This window comes from Drosophila suzukii, chromosome 3, assembly GCF_043229965.1.
Source record: "Drosophila suzukii chromosome 3, CBGP_Dsuzu_IsoJpt1.0, whole genome shotgun sequence".
NCBI classification, from domain to species: domain Eukaryota; kingdom Metazoa; phylum Arthropoda; class Insecta; order Diptera; family Drosophilidae; genus Drosophila; species Drosophila suzukii.
The window spans coordinates 7,258,826-7,280,384 of NC_092082.1; the positions used below are offsets into that span (position 1 = coordinate 7,258,826).

At 40.7% G+C, this 21,559-nt stretch overlaps 3 protein-coding genes across 9 annotated transcripts; 1 reads left to right on the forward strand and 2 right to left on the reverse strand.

The window, feature by feature from the left end:
* Window positions 1-972: 972 nt before the first annotated feature.
* Frl (formin-like protein) lies at window positions 973-18,947 on the reverse strand. 7 transcript variants are annotated; one of them, XR_005014162.3, is made up of 10 exons: window positions 18,339-18,711; window positions 11,027-11,110; window positions 6,926-7,012; window positions 4,774-6,465; window positions 4,499-4,712; window positions 4,142-4,434; window positions 3,295-3,849; window positions 3,115-3,234; window positions 2,629-2,956; window positions 1,790-1,931 (listed from the first exon to the last, which is right to left on the reverse strand). XR_005014162.3 is itself a non-coding variant. In XM_036814846.3 (9 exons), the coding sequence occupies exons 1-9, from the start codon at window positions 18,621-18,623 to the stop codon at window positions 1,719-1,721; spliced, it is 3,546 nt and encodes a 1,181-aa protein (XP_036670741.3). In that variant the 5' UTR covers window positions 18,624-18,947; the 3' UTR covers window positions 973-1,718. The 7 variants fall into 7 exon arrangements, 4 of the variants coding, with proteins under 4 accessions (XP_036670741.3, XP_036670740.3, XP_036670737.3 ...); XR_005014163.3 differs by having other exon boundaries at window positions 1,819-1,961; window positions 4,774-6,438; XR_005014161.3 differs by having other exon boundaries at window positions 1,819-1,961.
* Window positions 18,948-19,565: 618 nt separating this feature from the next.
* On the forward strand, window positions 19,566-20,266 carry LOC108012465 (M-phase-specific PLK1-interacting protein). The gene has a single exon (XM_017077855.4). It carries the CDS (start codon window positions 19,669-19,671, stop codon window positions 20,128-20,130), a length of 462 nt encoding a protein of 153 aa, XP_016933344.3. The 5' UTR covers window positions 19,566-19,668; the 3' UTR covers window positions 20,131-20,266.
* A 142-nt stretch (window positions 20,267-20,408) lies between these two features.
* On the reverse strand, window positions 20,409-21,494 carry LOC108012464 (RNA exonuclease 4). The gene has a single exon (XM_017077854.4). The coding sequence runs from the start codon at window positions 21,383-21,385 to the stop codon at window positions 20,531-20,533; it is 855 nt and encodes a 284-aa protein (XP_016933343.3). The 5' UTR covers window positions 21,386-21,494; the 3' UTR covers window positions 20,409-20,530.
* Between the last annotated feature and the right edge of the window lie 65 nt (window positions 21,495-21,559).

The window sequence follows — 21,559 nt, forward strand, 5'->3', positions numbered from 1 at the left end:
AAATATCTACAAGGTCTATAAAACGATTTTACAATTTTCAAAAAAACTTTAAAATAAATTAAGGATTGGTTTTCCTTTCCATAGCGTTCTTTTTTTAGGATCTACATATTGGATTCCTCTTACGTCAAAGACCACAATACCGATAAAGCCTTTACTATGCGAATGTAATTCCACTCTTTTTAATCACTATCCGAAGTTTAAAAAAAATAAAACACAATTTCTTGTTTTGGCTAGTTTATTGGGTTAATAATAATTTATTTAAAATAGTTCGAGTGTTCAATATAGTCGTGTAAATGTGTGTACAAAAAATCTTGCATTTTATATTTTATATATCGTTTCCCTTCTCTTTCGATCGTCGTATACCATGCTGGCGTCTTATTAAAATAAATAACACAATATTTAAGAACTAACAATGCAGAGCGTGCTAATCGTGTAAGTTTGCATTAAAACGCCCTCGTCTTAGTTTGCGCTATTTCCTTCTTTTGGCAAATTAAAGAGAACAAGATATTGAAAGGATATGCATAAGGATGCCGATGGCACTTGTAATATGTAAATACAATAAAACTGTGCTTATAGTTCAACTAAATTCGTTATTGCATTTTTTAAATATATATCTAAGTATATATCGAGAGAAGACACTATCCGAAAGAGATTACAAAAGCTTTTCAATAATTATATTTGCGTGTCTTTTGTTATTTCTTTGCTGCTTTATAGTTAACTGCTTCATATCAGTCTTCGTCAATTTGTTTGTGGCTCGTGAGAATAAATTGGCTTATAAATGGAATATCTGTTAATATAGTTGTATATATCCTTTGTATAAAAGTTCTAATAAAATTTTATAAAATGTGTAGCTTTTTAAGTGTAAAACATTCTAAAAATGATTCATCTGGCTAGCAATATTTTGGCGCTTCGTTTGGACTTTCGTAGCTGGCTGTGTGCGGAGTGGAAAAATACAAATAAAATTAAAGATAATTTAAATAGGAAAATATACAAAAGTTTAATGCATCATCTCTCTTCTCGTACAATTCATTGCTTATATGACTTACTAAAAAGATACAATTAATTAAAGTGCGGAGTTTGGTTCTCCATATTCATGCGGTTTTGCCATCTCGGATGGATGCAGCAAGCTATTCCAAATTTGGTTATAACTTAAGCGTAAGAAAATAAAATTAAATAGAACATATATAGTTATATATATATGCATGTATATATATGTACACAGATTAAAATTTAAATCATTATTTAACAATAAAAGATTTGATAAATACACCATTCGAATTTTCAAGTTCAACTTAAGCTCTAAGCAACCAAATTAAAATGCGTTTTTTAAAACAAAATTTTGGCGATAAAAAATGTCTCTCAAAATTTAAGGCGAGATTCACAGAAGGGATGGATCTTGTGCTTGCGGTTGTCGATGCTAAAAGTTCCATTGGGTATTGGGATTTCGAGATACGGTGGGCCGTATCCTACTGGACTTATAGTTAAATTGGAAAATATTCGAAAGTAAAAGGTTTTGTATGGAAGGGAATGTGAGTTTGTGTTTTGTGTACGAGTGTGTCGAAAACAATTTAATCGCCCAATCACATATTGCAGTATCTGTAAGTTCTCATTTCCGTTTTTCTTTCTGTTTTTTGTTTCAGTGTGAATTTTGATTTTCGATTCGTTGCCATTGCCCCGTCGTCGTCGTCGTCGTCATTGCGTCGATCTTGGTTTCCTGCCTAGCAATCCATTTCCTCCAGGGTGCGCGACAGACGGTTATTGTCGATCCTCCGGCGCTGCGACCGCCGCACTGCATCTGCCCGCCGGTACGGCTCACTCTTCAGCCCCAGCAGGATGTCCTCCAGGGCTCCGTTGTACACCTCATCCTGCTGCAGCAGCTTCTTCTCGCGCACCGAGTGCGCCTTGCTCTTCAGCTCGTTTATGACCGCTTCCTGCAAGGATAACGCGCCGTTTGAGGGCAACTGTTTGCATTTTGGGTTTTTGGGAGCAGAGCATGGTCAAACCGGAAGGGGATTAGAAGAAAAAGAAACAGGTTAGCATTAGAAACGGTAAACCAACACCAAGGAACACAATCTTATAATTTAAAGTGCAGTAGAATAATTTTGGATGGGGGGTTTTAAAACAATTTAAAGATTATATAATATACAAATACTTTTTTTAAAGGTTGGATTGAACTTTGAATTGTCAATAAACTTATAGACTTGCTTTAATTGGTTTCTGTGCCGGTAATTTATAAGTTTATTAATTTATTTGTGTTATTGTTCATAAAATTTAGACCGTTCAATATGTTTTAGCTTATATATTCCCGAACTACATCCGGAATACAATTTGAATGTATTATATAAGTAATTTAAATGCTTAAAGCGTTTAATGTCTTTTGAAATGTTTTAAAAGCATTTTAAGGTACAAATATATAAGCTATAAAAAATATAAATAACATCAAAACATTTGGCTGCGTGCAAGTTCTGGCACGAATCCAAAATGTGGAAAGCCACACATGTGAGGCCACAGTCAAAGTGGATTGGATTTATCAAGGGAATTAGCGGGGATTAGGCAACACAATAGGGGAGGATTAGTTTGAACAAACACAGTGTTAAGAGACAAGTAGAGACAAGCCAGGCGACTTACGCTAATGTGGGAACTTTACACAAAACAAATCCCGTCACATGCCGCCCACAAAGGGCAACAACTAGGTGGTAGAGGATGGTGGTTCGATTTTTTTTTTTTGGTTTTTGTGATGGATTTTACGGGGATTTGGGGCACAGGCTGAGACCAAGTCCCCCTCGAGTTCCTATCCCCAGTTGAGTATTAGACAGAGGTGTGTTGTGATTTGTGTGAGTCAACCAAATAACCAAGTTAACGTGCTTAGACTGAGGAAGTTGCCGGTGGGTGGATGTTACGATTGGGCAAGCTGCTTCTGTTGCTGATTGGCAAAGTCGAGCAGGCAATGTATTGGCTGCATAAATCAAATCAAATGAGATCAGAAGAAATCATAACAGGTTATCAGGTGCAATGAGAGATTAGATTAGATATGGAACCGATTCGAGGGACTTGGGCCACCCTGAGTTGTAGGGACTAATGGCTTTCGCTTCGTGGTCGATGTCCGTCACTCACCTGTTGCTTCTTTTGGTTAACCTTGTTGCGCATAAGCACCTGGTCGCTCTCCTTTTTGGATGCGGCCAACGCAGCGGCCTTCTCCAGTCGCAGGCGCTGCTCGTTCTCCTGGTCGAGTTGCTAAAATTAAAGTTATCGCATAAGTAGGAGGTTTTTAAATATCTCTTCATATATACCCACCTTAAACGCTCTTGTGAAGCGCACGATAAGTGCGAAGAAGGCAGCGGCATCGGCATTCCGCGAGGAGTCGCCAAAGTACTCCACGCACTCCTTGAAGGCTTCCTGTGCATGCCGCAGGTCGCTCTTGATCTTCTTCAACTTGTCCTCGCTGTTATTGAGGAAGTCGCGCAGTATGTGCGTCTGGGCACCCTTCACCCGTAGCTCCGCCTCCTTGCGCACCAGATCCATGCCCTTCTCCAGCTCCTGAACATCGGCCACCACATTCTCCAGTGCCACCGACGCAGCCTTGTCTGTGCCATACAGCTCACTCTCGAAGTTCAGCAGCTCCGGGAACTTGGCCCGAATGGTGGCCACTATATAGTGAAGCAGGGATGATCGCTTATCGGTGGATTTCGTGTCGATCAGCGTGTCCAGCGATTGCAGTTTGAAGCCATAGGCTGGTCCCCGCTTATTGCTGTTGAGATAGTTGCCAAAAGCTAGGACGATTTCCAAAACCGCCTTGAATTTCCGCGATTGTTTCAGGGAAGTCGAAGCTCCAGCTATCGATAGCACTTGCTGAAATAGATAAAATAAAATTAGCAATCGTTTTTTTTTTTAAACAATATTAATTATATCTCTGAGAAGTGCCTGCTGATAAAACTGCAAATTTATTGACTTTTATATTGGCACATTATACGTTTTTCCATATTGTGCAAAAAAAATAATAAACAAACAGATTAGAGAGACAGCTGACAGCTGACTAAGCAAATGGGCCTCAGAAATCTGATGTTTATCCTAGTTTTAGATTTCACAGCTAGGGCTCTTAATATATTTTCTTCATAATAAACCCATATATCTTATTGCTCACCGGGCTAATGAGATGAACGCTATCGACAAAATTGCCCATGTAGTTCATGATGGCCAGCTTGGACGAGATGCGCTCCACCCGCGACAACTGCAGCATAAACTTGTCCTCTTCGGTGAGCAGCTGCTGGTCCTTGCGCTCGATGATGTACTCCTTGTAGGACTTGATCTCGGCATCCGTGGGCACCATCTTCTGCAGCAGCTCGACGTTCTCCAGGGATAGTTTCTTCAGGTCCAGACTATGGATGGCAGCGATGACATCGTCAATGGGCATACCCAGTTTGCGACGGGAGATTGCTAAGGGTAACAAAGGAATTTCAATTAACTCACATATTATAACAGATGTATATCAATTACTCACCAATGTTTCTTAACCTCGTGTGCTCCAGTAGAGAGACATTGTCGGGCCTCTTGAAGCGTTTGCTGGATTGCAGCGACCCATCGACTTCGGTTCCACTGCTGCCATTGCGCAAGGCGCCGCCAATGCCGATCTTGAATCGCTCCTCGAACTCGTTGAAGTCGATTTGCTTGAAGATCTTTTCGTCATCCAGCTCATTGAAGATTGTGCCACGCACCTGGAAAAATTAAAAGTTTATTAGTGGAAGGGTTTCACGACTTGATCATTTTTGATCTTACCTGATTAGGCTTTAGAGCTATCCAGTTTAAGGTAGGTAGCTTGTATTTGGTGGGCACCTTGCGCTTGATGGTCATGGCACCATCGGGAGCGGGCATAGAGCCGGCCACAGGCGGCGGTGGTGGCTGGAAGGAGCCAAGCATAGGCGGGGCATGTGGTGGCGATTGCACCGTCGAGGTGAGACTGCCGTTCGGACTGCCCAGCGGACTGCTGCCCGGCATCATTGGCGGTGGTGGTGGAGCCGGTGGGGCTGGTGGCGGTGGCGGCGGAGGAGCAGCTGACATGGTGGGTGAGGCGGGCATTGGAGGCGGAGGTGGTGGCAGGCTAAGCGAGGCTGCCCCCAATGAGGAACCAGCCTGGAGGCCACCGTTCACCAGAGAACCATCCCCACTTGAGGAAGATCGTGGCAAGGAGCGCGTAAGTGTCTGCAGCTCCATGTTCTTTGTGTGCAGAAGGGTGTCCCGCTTCTTTAACTCCTGTTCGTTGTGCTGCAACATCCGCTGCATGACAGTGAGTTCCTCCTCCAGCTTTTGGCGAATCATCGCCAGCTGCTCTCGCTCCGTCTTCAACGTAAGATTCTCGGACTCCAATTCCGCATACTTGTAGAGGAACTCAGAGTTACGATCTATTTCTCGTTCCAATTGATCCTCCAGCTCCTGGACTCGCTCTAGAGCCGATGTCTTCGTCTCTGAGTCCTCCATCAAGGCGGCCACGTCGAAGACGTTGTCCAAATAGGCCGAGATCTGTACCTTAAGCTCCTCCGACTCTGTCAGTCGAATCCGCTCCAGATACTTGTCCAGCCCCAGAGCCGTGAACTCGTACTGCAGATGCACCCTGTAGTTCATGTCCTCCACCGAGTGCACCACTATGTTCATGAACTGCATGCATGCAACCATGAAATCTATGTTAAAGGCCTCGAAGTTCATGAAGTACTCCATGAGGGTCTGGAAGCGCCGCTTCTCCTGACACACATCCTTGAAGTTGTCGAACGAGCCCAAAATGATCTCGTGTCCGCCCTTCACCAGGCAAATGGCCGCCAGCAGCTCCAGAACCAGGGCCTTCGTCCTCAGCGACTTGTGGATGAGACTCAGTGCGATGCAGTTGATGGCCTCGCGATGCTGGATGACCATGTTAAAGCCATACTTATTGTTCATAATGGCACGCAGGCACATAATGGACACATGGATGTCGTCCGTGGCGGCGCCCATATTCAATTTGGCAATGTGCCTTGACCTCCGCTTCAAACTGGGACTATCGAGGGCATCGGAAATGGTGGGACGCAGGAATCCGTAGGACAACGTGATCCCGTGCTGTTGCCTCGAATCCAGAGTGCCATTGGCCAGACCATGACCCGTACTGCTCCCGTGGGACATGACACCTCCTCCGCCGCCGGGACTTAGGGAACTACTGTTGCCGATCACCATCTCACCGCCATCGCCCCCGCTCGTGAGATTCAAGCGCTCCTCGGAGGCACACAGTTCACCCTGGAGGCGCTGCTCGTGCCGCATCATCTGCAGCCGGAAGCTGAGATATTCAACCAGGGCATCCAGGCCCTGGTTTGTGTCATCCAGGAACTCCTTCACCCACTCGATGTGATTCGTGCGCAGCGAGATCTCCAGATCCCGGAGCACCTGGGTGGACGTGGACTCGCCGACCATTTTTCGTTTCTGACAAAGAAAGTAGAAGAGATAAAGCTGTAAGTGTACAAAGAGAGAGAGTGGAGTGGAGGATGGGAAGATTGGAACACGGGTGGCCGGAAACACAGGCGACAGGATGCGGAATCAACAGCGGGAGGACCATGACGAGGATCGTTTCGGGATAGTGCAGGTGCCAGGAGGTAAACAAATAGAGACAGATAAAGATCGGAAGAAACAGGAAGAAAGGAGAGAAGAGTGTGGGAATTGTGGATCGTGGTGTGTTGTCAGTGTTGTGAGTAGAGAAATGAAATTTACACATTAATATTGGAACAACAGATTTCGATTTTAAGAAGGGGTTATTAACTTTTGGTTTTTCATTAGCTAGGCCTAATAGTTGATTAACAGAGTTTTATGAACTTTCTGCACTTATTTTGTAATTTAAAAGACAACCAGAAACCACACTATAGAAACAACTACAGGAAGCTAGAGATGAAAGAGGCTTGAGAACTTAACGTACCCGATGACTCCGTGATGCCTTTGGGTCCAAATATGTTCGCAGTTTACTCAAGTAATGTGAGGGCGGATCCTTGGCCTGCACCATTTCCTGAAAGTATTATAGAAATGTAGGTGAATTAATAAATTATTACCAGAAGATTTTATAAAACTTAGAATTTAGTACAAGGCAATATTCAAGAATGTGGGTACAAAATGGTACTACCACATTGAGCAGAAAAACTTGTTGAACGACTGAACTTTATATTAATTGATTTAATGTTACACAGTTGACTGACAGATGACAAAGGTCAAATGAATTAAACGAACCACAATCTATCTACGGTAATACCAAAATCCATTCATATTTTGAAATCGCAGCTGGATTGCTTTAGCTGCTTTTATCTTTTAGATTGTATATTTTGACGCTTTTAAAAAATTTTATTAACAGCTATACAACTCCAGAAATACTATATTCGCTTCCTAATTACTAATTGCTCCCCCTATCACATTAATTGCCACTAATATCATCTTCAGCGGAGTTACCCAAGTCGCTGTTCAATGAACTGCCAGCGATCTGGGAGGAAACTGGCGGAGTATCGGGGATTTTCAAGCGATACCACATGCATTAACACTAGACCGAGACTTGGCGGCTTTTACTTTTGTTTTTCTTTCTGTGCTTTAACTGCATATTTTTGTACATGTTTATGGTTACCGCAATCCACACCCCTCTGTAGTATCTCTTGGATTCCCCCCGCTTTCCTGATCAAATAAGCATCGATGGCTTGCCTAACTTTAAACATTTTTAAGCATGAAGCGTGGTATACTTGTTTTTGGCTTTCGTCTGTTTGTTGTTGTTGTTGCTTTGTTTTGGGTTTTGTTTAACTATGCCAACAACTAAGGCAGCCACCAAAAGCCACAAAAACAGCACCAACAGCCAACGCATGACTACAACCGAAACTATGTGTGGGTTTTGGGTTTGGGATTGGGTTCGAACTGCAGCTAGAGCTCAAAAAACCAGTTTGATTCTTTTCCCCAGTTGAGGCAGGAGGCAGGAGGGGTAAGAAAAATATCAGCATTCATACAAGCACAGATACTCCTATACGTATACGGATATGTAAACCGCTGCAAGCGGCTCTCCAACGATTAAAAACTGCAATTTATCGCCGTCATAATAATTTGCATTTTGTCACTGTGAGCACGAAGAGCAACTGGGGAGCAGAGACAGGAAGACGAGCGAGGACCGAGTTCGAGTCCATGGGATTGGCCTCACTTCGTTCCACGTCCTCGAGTGGCTAGCTTCGCCTCCACCAGTCCACCGTTCCACCATTCCGCCATCCCACCGTCATCACCGGACCTGTCCGTCCCATTGTCTGTCCGTCCGTCTGTCAGTGGGCTGCGTTTTCATTCATTTTCATGACTAGACTACGTTAGAGTGGAACAGTGGACCAAGGATATGCAAATCTAACTAATAAAGCTAAACAATATTATAACTTTTTGAAGAAGAAAATCTTTTATAAAAGTTAAGGGAATTATTCCTATGCTAAAAATAAATATGATTGCAATCAATTAGGTTTCTTTTACCTTTATCCCAACACTCAAAAAAGTTTTCTATAACTGAGGTAAACTATCTAATCCTGAAAAACATATGATTCAAATAAAGCACAGAAATTTTTTTCTTAAATAAAAACACCCTATGGTATTTAAATTCAGTTCAAATACTTTGATAAATGTTAAATGTTTTTACATAGTTCATTTTATACTTTATTATTCTTAAAACAGTACAGTATGAATCATACTATAATTTCATACCATTATAAGTCATCGTAATAAAATTGGAACTGAAATTAGTTTATACTGAATCATATAATTAAATTTTGATTGCTAAATCATTGTAATTAATAATTAAACCCTTAATGATGGAATATAAAAACTAATTGAAAAAAATTCCCTTGAAATCATCGGCTTGAAGTTGTTACCCTTCTCCCATTAACAAAATTTGTAAAGCCCAATTTCCCATTTGCTAGTTTCACCTCTATAGATTTAGTTTACCAATTTCCAATTCATGGTCCACAGTGCAGTGGGCCTGAATTATGGAAAACAGGTCTGGGTTGCAGGCATGCAGGCGGTTAAGGAACCGGCGACGTCGACGGAGACAACAACAATAGTCGTAGGAACAACAGCAGCAACAACTTTGGACCGTGTTGGGTGTTTATGATATTTTATCGTATGGCAGAAAATGTTTGACGCGAGTACCAGGTTTTCGAAGAGTGTTGAGCATTCCTTCCTCCATTTTTTGTTGTTGTCTTATTTTTTGTATTTTTTCGAGAGCTACTCCACCAAAATGCCGATGGCGAATATATTATGCTTGGCGTCGCCGTTGTTTTCCGTTGTTATTTTCCTAGGTGCAGCTCTTGAAAATTCAGTGACCCAGTTACAAGTGAGATGGATAGATAGCTGGTTGGTTGGATGGATGGATAGATAGATAGAATCCACCAAAGAGGGGCACGCTCTGGCGCACACGTTAATAGTTTCGTCATATTCCAAAAACAGCAGTAGTGAAAAAAACACGCAATCTAGATTTGTCCATATAGCATATAACACTCGTACATATACAATTTACTGCCCAATTCTAAAGCAATTTAGAGCCGCGATCTCATTGCCGAAATGTTTCGGTGTTTTGGATTCAGCGAGCGAATTTAAATCATTAAACACTCTGGTGTGCGAAGCGGAAAAAAACAACCAAACAAAAAACATCAAAAAGCGCGAGCGACAAAACAGCACGCACTGCATAATGATTGAAAAAGCTGATACACAATGCATATATATATAATTATCTATCTAGACAGACAGAGACATATATTTAAACACATGTCCTACAATTTATAAATGCCAGGTCAGCAATCATTGTTAAACGACTGTCGGATGTTAACAATGCAAAATACTAAAGTTAAGCTTAAAATTGAGATATAATTTAGTCTGTTTTTAATTTTAGTCCAATTATATGTTTAACATATCATCTAATGCTATTTCTTATAAGGCATTTATATTTTTGATCTTCAGTATTTCACAATACAAGTTTTCTTCAACAATTATGAGAACATAATATAAATAAATAAACTGAAATTTCTAAACTTCAATTTAAGTCAACACATACTTCAAGTACAAGTTCGTCAGCTTAAAAGAATTTTTAAATGTTTGAGCTTTCGTAGAAATAAACAGTGAAATACCTGATAAAACTCTATTTACTTCTGCTTGAGCCTATGTTATCATCACATATGAATGTGCATTTCGAAGAAATCAATTGTTTAAGAACAAACTACTGATAGCTTTCCACTATTGCAAATGTTTTACCTTCTGTGTACCTTTATTATCAAGATTTCTCATGCGTTGACCTGCCTGATCTATTCGCAACCCAGTTGGCAGTTGCTAATTGAAAGAGAATTTCGTAAAGTTTCTCAACGCATAAACGCCTTGGGCATTCCAACTGGCCTACGAGCACACAATTTTATTGCGCAAAGCCATTTGGTAGAGCTTAATTAGAGCGGCGCCCGCCCCAACCGACCCTCCCCATCCCCACAATTGTGCAGCCTAAAGGTCAGTGTTCAAGGTGTCGACATCAACATGATCCCCTCTCAAGTCATACCCATGTTTCTAGTGTAACCCCTTCTGAACTGCGCCCAAGAAAGGGTCCAAAGTGCTCAGCTGGGAGTAAAAATACTTATAATCTGCAAAACGCTAGCAGGAAGTTCAGACTTTGATAACAAAGTGTTGTTAGCAAAACTTGTATTTTAATGAGTGTTCTAAATGCCATTCCAGGCAATAATATTTCTAAAGCTCCAAAATTTAAGGTTTTATCGTAATATTTATGATTAATAGTCAAAAACAATAGTACAGTTGTGTTATGAGTAAATTAAGTTATTTTGGGAAACACATTATTTAATCTTGTTTTTCATAGTGACCCGTCATTTGGTTTTTATTTAAAAAAATAAAAATGAATAATGCACTGATTTGTGTTCATAAAAAAGGTTTAGATTCTTGGGCATCTATTCTTAGTTATCAAAATTTAACCGAAAAAGCCCTTTTTATAATATATTTATTATAATATTTAAGGTACATTACTTACTTGATCGCATATCATGTCCCATTTCTTCTCGTCATCGTAGTTACGAAGTAGCTTTGCTTTATCCGGTGGCAAGTCCATCGAAGCCTGCAAAAATATATAGAAAGAAAGGAAAGCAGTTCGTAAGTCTTGATCCTCAGATAAAGCAGATATATGAACAGAGTTATTTCTATAAAATGGTAAAAGCTTGCACTCAGCGAATTGGAAAGCCCATTAAAGCCCTAAATACCCCGCATATTATGGCCCATTAGGGTCTCCAGTCTTGCATCTCTAGAGTTATTTCTCCGGTGCATTGTTTGCCTGCTCATGTAAATATTGAATTACTTCAGCTGCTGATGGTTGATCAGAAGATTAGTGAGGAAGAGTCACCAGCCCATAAAGAAAAGCCAACAAAAAAGGAAAATTATTCAAAGAGGCGACAAAGTTTTGCTCTAATTCCTAATTTTAATTTAAAAGAGAAACTATCGTAAAAGCTTAAACATTAAAATGATCAATAATAAGGATCATAAATTATATATTCTTGTTAATAAAAATAACCCAGTCAATTGTGACATGTTTTCCAAATTGAAGCTGCAGCTCACTGAACCACAAAGAAAAATCCAATACTCAGAACCAATTTACCTGGTCAACTGCAGACAATTGTGTAAAATGGTTAAATGTACCATTTAACGGGAGGGAATGCACAATAATGAAATCGGCAAATATGCTTACGTGACTTCAATTTAATTTTTCCACTTTTTCTCCTTTTTTATGGGTGCAGCTGCAGTTGGAAGTTCTAATTAGAGACACACACACTCAATAATGGGATGAGAGCAGGAAAAGGGAGTGGTACAGATGGAGGGGACTACGGAAAAAATGCAAAATGTATACCCTCACAACATTGGAAGAACATTCTGAATAAAGTGCTATTTAGTGCGTTGAAATGCACAGCGCATCAATAGAATTAATTAGAACATATGAAGCCAACAATTGGAAAACATAAACAAAATCACTTCTTATACTTCAAAAAATGATTTGTTTATGGAATCTTATATTATAAAAGCAAAGATTAAAGGTCAGGTTGAATATTTTAATTTTCATACAATGATTTGATTTATAAAGTTTAATATTAAAATTCCTATTAAGTTCGACAGAAGTGTTTGCGAAAGTAAAATAAAAATATTCCCATAAGTAAGCTTGATCAGATATAAGCCTCTAAAGATTATATAAAGATTAAACCTGTAGCTATACTAAGATTTAATATCTTTTCTCAGACTCTGTACTCAATTTCCTCATTCATTTTATTGCCCAAGTTGATAATGAAATTCTCTTTTTGAACAATATTTTTTCTCATTCAATTACTGCAAATTTACATGGAGCCCCGCAGTTTATCCCAGTGTTAATTAAGCTAAACAATTATTACAATTATCTTAACATTTGGCATTGTTAATTTTTTTATACGTGCTCATTGCTGAATACGGGTATAATATATTTGCCATGGCCAGGGAATTGTGAATGAATGCGAGAATGATTGCAAAATTTATTGATTAATTAATTGTAATGTTATGGGTGAGCCACTGGGTCCCAACTCCCTTGATCCTCCCTGGATTCCACACCCACTCCCAGTCCATTGTCCGTTACGGTCTGAACCCATCAGACTGAGTGATTTGCCTCGACGCGCTTTTCATAATAACAAAACAATAAATAAGTAAATAAAAGAGTGCATAAAAAAGAGAGAATAATAAACAAGGTGACAAAGACGGGAGCTCTCTTCAATATTTATGCCAGGGCAGACGGGCCCAGAAAGCGAAAATTTACTATATAAATTGGACACGATATACATATACCGGTGTACATAATGAATTACTTGACCGTCATACCGGATACGCATTTTAAATTTGTTTTATTTTTTGTATCCCTCTATCTGCGTTTGTGTGTATCTGCATAATGGGGCGCTTCGGATCGTAAGCCTCGCTCCCCCCTTCAATTTCAATCTGTCTACGCTCATGCCAAATGAGTAAGCTCTGAAGGTACTTGTTATAGAAAAACTACACAATAAATGATGTACAGTTAATACTTGGTAGTGACTAAGGGAAATATTATACAGTACATTAATGGCAGTGAATGATTCAAAAAAATATGGATTTGTATTTAAAGAGCAATAAAAAGTTACTCACAATTTCAAAACAAAGAGTGAAGCTTCTATTTTTAAATCTATCTATCAATTTCCTTCCATATAAAGAACAAACCACATGGGCTGTTATAAAGTGATTTTCATGCGAATCATGAACACCAACAGAGAAAAACGTAAACACATGTGCTAAGTGAGTCAATCAAACACGTCATTTTAGTTTACAGTAAAACCCATCTTAAAAAGAATTATGAAATTAAAATGGTAAACCCTTTGGCGAGCAACTATATATTTAGTCATTCTTTTTTTTTCAATTTATAACGAAAATTTTCCAGTCATTTTGTGAGTAATGACTGAAAAATTTTCCAAAAACATTTAATGTGCACACATGGTTTTATAAAAGCAAATACTTTCTTCTTAGAATCTAAAATCTTTTTCTTATTTCCTGTATAAAAAACCAAAAGATACCGATTCTGAATGCACGTGCCAAACACAATGACTAATTTTTTCTTAGGGAAAGGTATAAAAAGGAATATGACAATAATGTTTCTTTAGTTTGGGACGTGTTATCTCTTTAAGTTATGAAAGATCTGCAAACTACCGATTTTCTTTGGTTCACTTTTTTATCACACAAAAGATTCCCATGAAGTCTAAAGTCGATTACCATTTATCCACTATTTTCCGCAAAAAAACAGATGGTCCTATGTTTTTATCATTAGCAGCTCTTTTTCGCTATGGTCTTTTTGCCGACCGCAAAGGAAGTGAAAAGATAAACTTATGTTTGCCCTATAAGGCAGATAAAGAGGCTCTCATAATGTGGAAGCCACATTTTTTTTTGCAGAAGCAAAGCTGCCGTTAGATAAAGCCAATCCAATCCAAATGGACAATGCGTTGAACAAAGCCATCAATTTATGCCATTGAATGGATGTTTCTTGCATCGAGGGATGTCACAAGAGTTTCAGATAATATTCAGAAAATAAGAAATAAACAAACTATTAATATAATAGGACCACAAAAATGTCTAAAGATTTTAAATGTTCTAAAAATCTTTATAATCCAAAAATTGTACCTTTTTATTTGTTCAAACAATTGAACCTGCCCTCGCACGGGCAAGTAGGGCTTAACAATATTAACAATAAGTGTTGTGGTTCACTGCCTTGTGGTTTGTCAGCCATTGAAAATGTCATTAAGAGAGACGGCTAACCCTGAATCACCCCACCTCAACTACGCCCCTGCAGGCAATTGTTTATAGATATAGATTCTAGGCCCAAGTCTCTTGGGCAACAATGATTAAGCGAGTGAAAGTTGGTTCGCTTGGGAAAGCTGGTAAGCGATCGGGGATGAGGATTTTATGCGGTTTAGTCTTTGTGTCTTTCACTATATTTATGCCTATGTATGTGAATAATGACACCCACAACATAAACCGCAGATAAGTCTCTTGAAAGTTAATGCCTCCAATAATGCAATCAAATTAACATTTTTACTCATTTATACATACATTTTAAGCCGGCTCTGTGGCGTTGCAATAAATACGCTTTTACTTTCAATTGGATAAACTATGGGGATTTTATTGGCTTGATGCCAATTTTAAAGCAATTAAAGTGAATAAGTAAACAAACACCGTTAAACTCTCGCCTTTGTGGTATAAATATCTTGATGGGGTATATAATAAACATCACAGCTTGATTCTGGTAGAATTTAAATCTAGGGAAATATTCCATAGAACTTTTTTGGATAGGAATAAAAATCTTTAAACATTCAAGGATAAACTAGTTTCTTACTTTAAAGAACATTTATACTATTTCTTGTATTTTTATTCATCTTCTAAAGGTCATTTTAAATATTTTAAAATATGACAGATCTACATTTCCAAGTATTTGGTTTGTACTTAAGTTCAACCATGATTCTATTGTTGGATCAGCTTGAATGGTGCTCTATATAGTGCACCCCTTGAGCATAGAAGATTTCCTCTCCCTCTTCAAAGTTCAATCAACCCACGCGGCAGAATCGGAATTTAACCGGAAACATATGCAGGCAACTGCGTCTGATTAGATCCAGCCAAACGCAAATTATTAGCGGCAAAATTGTCGGTCCGTTGTTATTTTTAAACCATGAATCAGACAAACAATTGCTTTCAATCGAAAGGCGACAGCGCGAACTTTGGCGCATTGGATCTCTGGCGGTCTCCGGTTTGTCCAGTCAAGTCCACTTCAATGGCAACGGGCCAGAGAGCCAGCTATCCGCACATTTGACTAAATTAAGGTAAACACGAATTAGCCAAGCCGGAGACACAAGGCAAGGGCGAGGCCACCAGGGCCCGGTATAGAGCACCTCCACAATGCTACCGAAATGGCAAACAAACAACAGATGGAGGGGCAAAAAAAAATGAAGAAAACAAAAAATAACAACCAAAGGTAAACAAACGAAAACACACATTTTTTGAGTGCGAAAAGAAGGCAATGAATTTTGAACAAACAATATACCAAGAATACAAATAGGTTAGGGGTAAAGCATTATCTAAGGTCTGTCAATATCTTAAACACCCTTGAATTATCGAATAGTGGTTTCGATTACGACAACGGAATCGATATTACGTTATGTGGTAGATAAGATCTGTAAACATAGATTTCTTTTTGGGAAGAAATATTATAATACAGTTAAAAATATTTCTCTATTACAGATATGCTGGTAAAATACATGTATTCTTTTGAAAAAACAAATGAATTATCAACTTAAAAATAAAGATAATAAATCTTCAAAATGATAATCCTTAAAGGGATTCTTATTTCAACTTTAAGCAATGACGTTATAACTTTTAACGACTTTTACAAACGAATCAATATTTCGTGTCACCACAAATGGAATGGCTGTAATAAAAACGTGCTTCCTTATCGAGATGCGCACGAATATATTTCAGGCCTTAAGATCATATAAAAGATATAATGCCAAACAAAGTAGCAGAGAAATTTACTGAGAAGATATATAATCAAATTAATGTACCACTCAAATCAGCTCAGAACAAAATTTACAGCCGTGACATAAAAACAAAAAAGTTAGTTTTATAAAATATGTTTTTTTATAAGATCTCTAATAAATCCAGAAACAACTTTTCCATAACGATAATGTTAATAACCTTGTCCATATGATCAGGACAGTATTTACAACCTTGATATCAAAACAAAAGATCTTGAGAATGGGTATAATGCCAAAAATGATCAGAGAAGTGGGAAACCCGTTGGGGGAGCATTTCTCATATTACTGACTGACTGACTGCCGATAACTGAGAACCCAAGCTGCGCCATATAAATAAAGATTTCTGCTCTCGTCTTCCCCCTTTTGTTCAGTTCGTCAGAGAGATAAGCCGCCGCAAGATCTCGAATCCATCCCATCCAGCAGCTTTACCAGCCGCAGAGTGCGGGAAAGAGAGGGCAGGCGAGCGGACCCGTACCGGCGGTACTAGTGAGTCAGCACTGCAGTGCGAATGAGAGGGCGACAATCGATCAATTCGCTTTAATTGCCATTAGCATGCCGAATTGGAGTGGCTTTTTAGGGGGGGGGAAATGGGGACGTAGGACCGAGGGAGCCGAATCAAATGGCGGCTGTGGGTCACAATCATTTGTTACAGTTTTATGACGGTCAAAGCTGAAAGCTTTTTCGCTCTATTCTTAGTTTTATTTTATTTTTTGGCAATATGTTTACTCGTAAAATCTTAATTACGCAGTCTTGTTCGGAGAAAAAAACCATCCAGTGGGATGACAAACATTTTTAGATGGCACACGCCTTTTTTAGCACAGTGGTTCTAAAACACATTCTGTGAGAATATTATGGATTCCGATTTAAAAGTCTCTAAATTCTTATTTACATTTATGAATAAAATTACAGAGCTATAAAATAAACAAATTTTGAATAAGATTAGAACATATTATTTTAGAACTCAGATAAAATATTTTGTGTTTAGGGTCGGATTCGGAATACCTTGATGTTTAGAACCTGTTATATAGCTTTTACCACCTGGAAATCGAACTCCCCTTACATATTTCTAAGCAATATGATATGATAAACGAAAACTAGGTGGGGCCTTTGTAACTCCAACTCCTTTTGGCCTTTGAGATCTTGGAAACCTACAATTCCACTGTGCTTGGGGAGTTGTGCAAGCCGGAGCAGAGAACAGAACGGAACAGAATCGAGTAAAACTGGGGAGAGGCGCAGATACAAACCCAGAGATACTCACGAACACCAGCAAACACTCGCGTTCGCACATGTGTGAGTGGCTGACAAAAATTCAAGCGAACAAGTCGCCGCACACTCGATGAGGTCATCAATCACATGCAACAAATGCGAGGGCGGAAGAAAGGGGGACAGGGGCAGGGGCAGGAAGCCAATCCTTAAGTCTCTATATACCAGCCACTGCATATATTCGCTTAGTAAACTCAATTTCCCAAAAAGCTTTTATATAAACAAACATTTCTTCCAGCGAAATTCAAATATTTCACGGCTTTAAACAAAAAGGGTGTATTTGTTTCTAAACATTCAACGTTTGAGGCGAGATAAAAAACATGGAAGCAAATCAACTGGATAGCTCTAAATTAAAAAAAATATTTGCAAAGGTCAGTTTGATTTTTTTTTAATAAATCATTAATACCCTTATAAGTGGTATTTTTAAAATGTTGGGTATACAACTTTTCTGAAAATCTAAGATCCATCTGACAAGCATTACGGCCAAAATAAGAATTTTGTATTACTTTTCGCACATTCCTCCAAAATATAGGCAATGTTTTTTACAAATTTATTGTTACATACTATTTGGTCTACTACAAATATTAAATATTTTGTTTTTATTTTGAGATTGGTAATACTTGTTTCCTTGGAATTTTCAAAACAATTTTTTTGAAAAATTTGTTTTTGAAAATTTTTGATATTGAAAATTTATTGTTTGGATTTTTAAAGAAACCCTGATGATAGATTTTTATAATAACTTAAAAATTCAAAGACAATTTTGTATTTATTACAAAAATGTATAAAACACTATGTACATTCTTTTTTTTAAATTTTTAAAATTGGTTAAAAAAATGTAAGAAGTCATATCTTTCGTTCAATTGCTAGATGTTGTCATCTTAAACGTGTTGAATTAAAAAAGTTTGACCTGAGCCGCGACAGAGGGTTATATCCAACATAAAAAGCAAGAGATTGGGGATCTCATCTTACCAGAACTTTGGCGAATCGCCGGTCCAGCTCGTCCGTGGTCGGCATGGGCTGCTGACTCCGGCTCCGCAAGCTGGGCTGCCGGACGTGTTGGTACTGGGAACTGCAGCCGATGTCATAGCGCAGATCCTGTTTCTGCAGCGTGCCGCTGGAGATGGAACCATTGTGCTGGTGGCCATTGCGCATCGAGTGATGGTGATGTGATTGCGAATGCGGATGGGGATGCTGCAGCTGCTCATCGGCGTCCACATCGGCGCTGGTGATGGTGCGCGACTTAACGGCGCCCATTATGGTGGCAAAGCGACCCGAGCTCGAGCCGGAGACGGAGCCTCCACCTCCTCCTCCTCCGCCGCCGCCTCCTCCCCCTGGATCCTGTAATCCCCTGGATCCGGAGCCGCCGCCGCCGCCGATGGCGTCCTCGATGGTCGCCGCTTGGAGCGCTGTGCTAAGGGACAGCGAGAGGGTACCCCATACAGTCCGGCAAAGGGCACGGGTGCGTTCCGGGCAACTTGAAAGTTGCTCTTTGATTCCGTTGAAGATATCCAAAGCGGCTGCTGCCTGTTTCGCTGCTCCCAAACGCGCTGCTCTCACAACAACTGGGCCAATCGAAAATTACTTTTGTCTGCCTATGATTTTTTTTTTTTTGGTTTTATTTTCTTAATTTATTCTACGTTTTGGAAAGAGTAAAAACTGCTGTGTTCAAATTTTGATAATTTAATTTACTTCTTTCTGACAATGTAAGCAAAAACACAATTTCTTCCTCTTGTTGTTGTTGTTGTTGTTTTTGGTGGTGCAACGGCGGCACACACACAAACAAGCACTACACTCACACACAGAGAGACACACACACGAATGCAGGCGAACAAATACAGACAAAGGCCAGAGATTTCGATGAAAGGCTCCTGCGGCAGGCGACGCCTCTTTTGTGCTCTGTTCGCAGGTTTTTCCGATCGAGGGGCGTGCAAATTTGCTTACATATCGCCTGGCTGGCACATTAGACTCGGACTGGAAGCGTGGAGTGTGGGAACCGAGAGCAACTGCAGTTAAATGCACTTTATTTTAACCGACCGACCGCACGACGACCGCGCTGCTACGAATTATTCCGGAATATTAAAGTGACCGTGGTGGGTCTGTCAAAGGAAGTCAAAAAGTCTGTCATGAAACGTCCTAAATTATGACGAAAATAACGTTTAGCCAAGTTTACCACCATATATTTGCTGTATTTCTTGGCTACTGCAAAACGGTCATACTGAAAACGTTTATTAATTTTGTTTACCATTTTTTTTGACAAAAATGCAAATAGCAACTTAATAAGTCCGTGAAATACTCCAGAATGAGCACCCCTCGCAAAAACTTCAACCACCCACCGCCCTTCTCCCCGCGCGGTGGGCACTATCCATCGCAGTCCGCCGACTACAGATCCCAGCAGTTTGGTGGCCAACAGAAGCCCCAAAGTCCCAACTTTGGCTTTTACGAGGACAAGCAGGGCCAGCCGAATACTCCGCACTTCTACCAGAACAAGTCACCGCAGGAGGCGCAGAGGCATCGGCCCTACGGACAGGGCAGGAACTTCGGACGAGGCGGCAACTTCAATCGCCGGAACCAACCCAACTGGGACCAGAATCAGAGGAACCACCACCAGAACAGGGAGCACAACCAGTGCGGAGGCTCCTCTGGACAGTACTTTCACCCCTCCATGCTAGAGGATCCATGGCGGGAGCTAATGGAGCGCCACGAGGCTATCCACGGATCGAGCACCAGCCAAACTCCACCCAAGGAGGTGGAGGCTTCTTAGGTTGATTATAGTTCAAAGACAAAACTGTATCATACTAGACTCAGGGCTAGCACTTTGGTACATCCTTATAGGATAAGTAGTTTTAAAATTACATACACCTTTTATAACTACTTAAGAAATTACTTGATATAAAGTAAAGTTGTATGTAAATACCAGAAAATCAGCTGGTTTCAAATTGGAATCAGTTACGCCTATCATATATGTAAAGTCCCAAGTCTTAATTAAGGGTTATTCCCCGAATTCAAAAAACAACCAATGCTCCAAAAAACAACGACCGCTTAGGTTGTAACGTTTTATAGAATTAAACAACAGTTTCCAGTATATGAAACTCGTGTATACAAATAACTTAAGGCTACCGCATTCCTTCCCCTGAGTGCAGTGGGGCTCCCCGTTTGGGCAGCTAGAAGTGCTGCTGCTGGTGCCGCTTCTTCTCCAGGTACTTCTCCCAGTCGGCGGCGATGCGATTGTAAATTCCCATGGCGGCACGTGCATCCTCCACAGAGTTGTGCTCGCCTGTCTGGATCTCCTGGCCCAGGACGGCCATGGTCAGGCGCTTAAGGCTGGGTGTGTGGCCATTTGAGACGAGTTTGCAGAGCGGCTTGTAGCGCGACGTATCGCGGATGTCGTCGAACGGATGGCGGATGCTCAAGACGGCGAGATCGTTGCCCAGGGCGTGTCCGACCAGGATGCGGCCGTGCAGCAGTTTGACCACCTCGTTCTGCACGGCGTCGAACTCCTCACCGTTGGCGATGTCCTGCGGACGAATGCCCGAGACGCTGGTGCGGTAGTCGGTGACCTCCATGCGCGGCTTCACATGCTTGTCCAGCAGCACCTGGCCCACGCGATTCACGATCGACACGCGGGCCAGCATGTCGTCCTGCCCATTGTGTCCCACACCCACCATCTCGCAGTCCATGGCCAAGTAGCGATTGCGCTGTGCCTTCTTTTTGATGCGCATGCGTGCCGATTTCGTCAGTGGCGGCGACTCCACACTCGCCTCCTGGTTCTCGCTTCCGGCAGCTCCTCCTCCAGCGGCGGCCATCCAGTTGGACCCGGCCGCCCGGCGACTTGTGTTGGCCTGTTGCACCTGCAGGCGTTCCATGGAAGTTTGAAGCTTGCGCTGATTCGGGGAAACCACATTTTTCGTGCTGACAGCGGCGTTGCTGTTGTTACTGGAACTACTGCTGCCGCTGGCTGTGTTAGTCGCACGGCTGCGGTTCCTGTCGAATTGTTTCTGGCGTTGCGTAGTGGACATGGTGCCGGGTCATCTATATATTCCAGCTAAATATCCTGCTTTTGACAATCTCAGTCCCGAAATGTGTTATTTTGTTCGAATACACCTGCCAGTGTGACCGTTTGGCATGGCCCAAATATTACTGCCAGCGGGATTCTGGTATTTTAATTGCATAAAATGGGCGTGCTCAGCAGA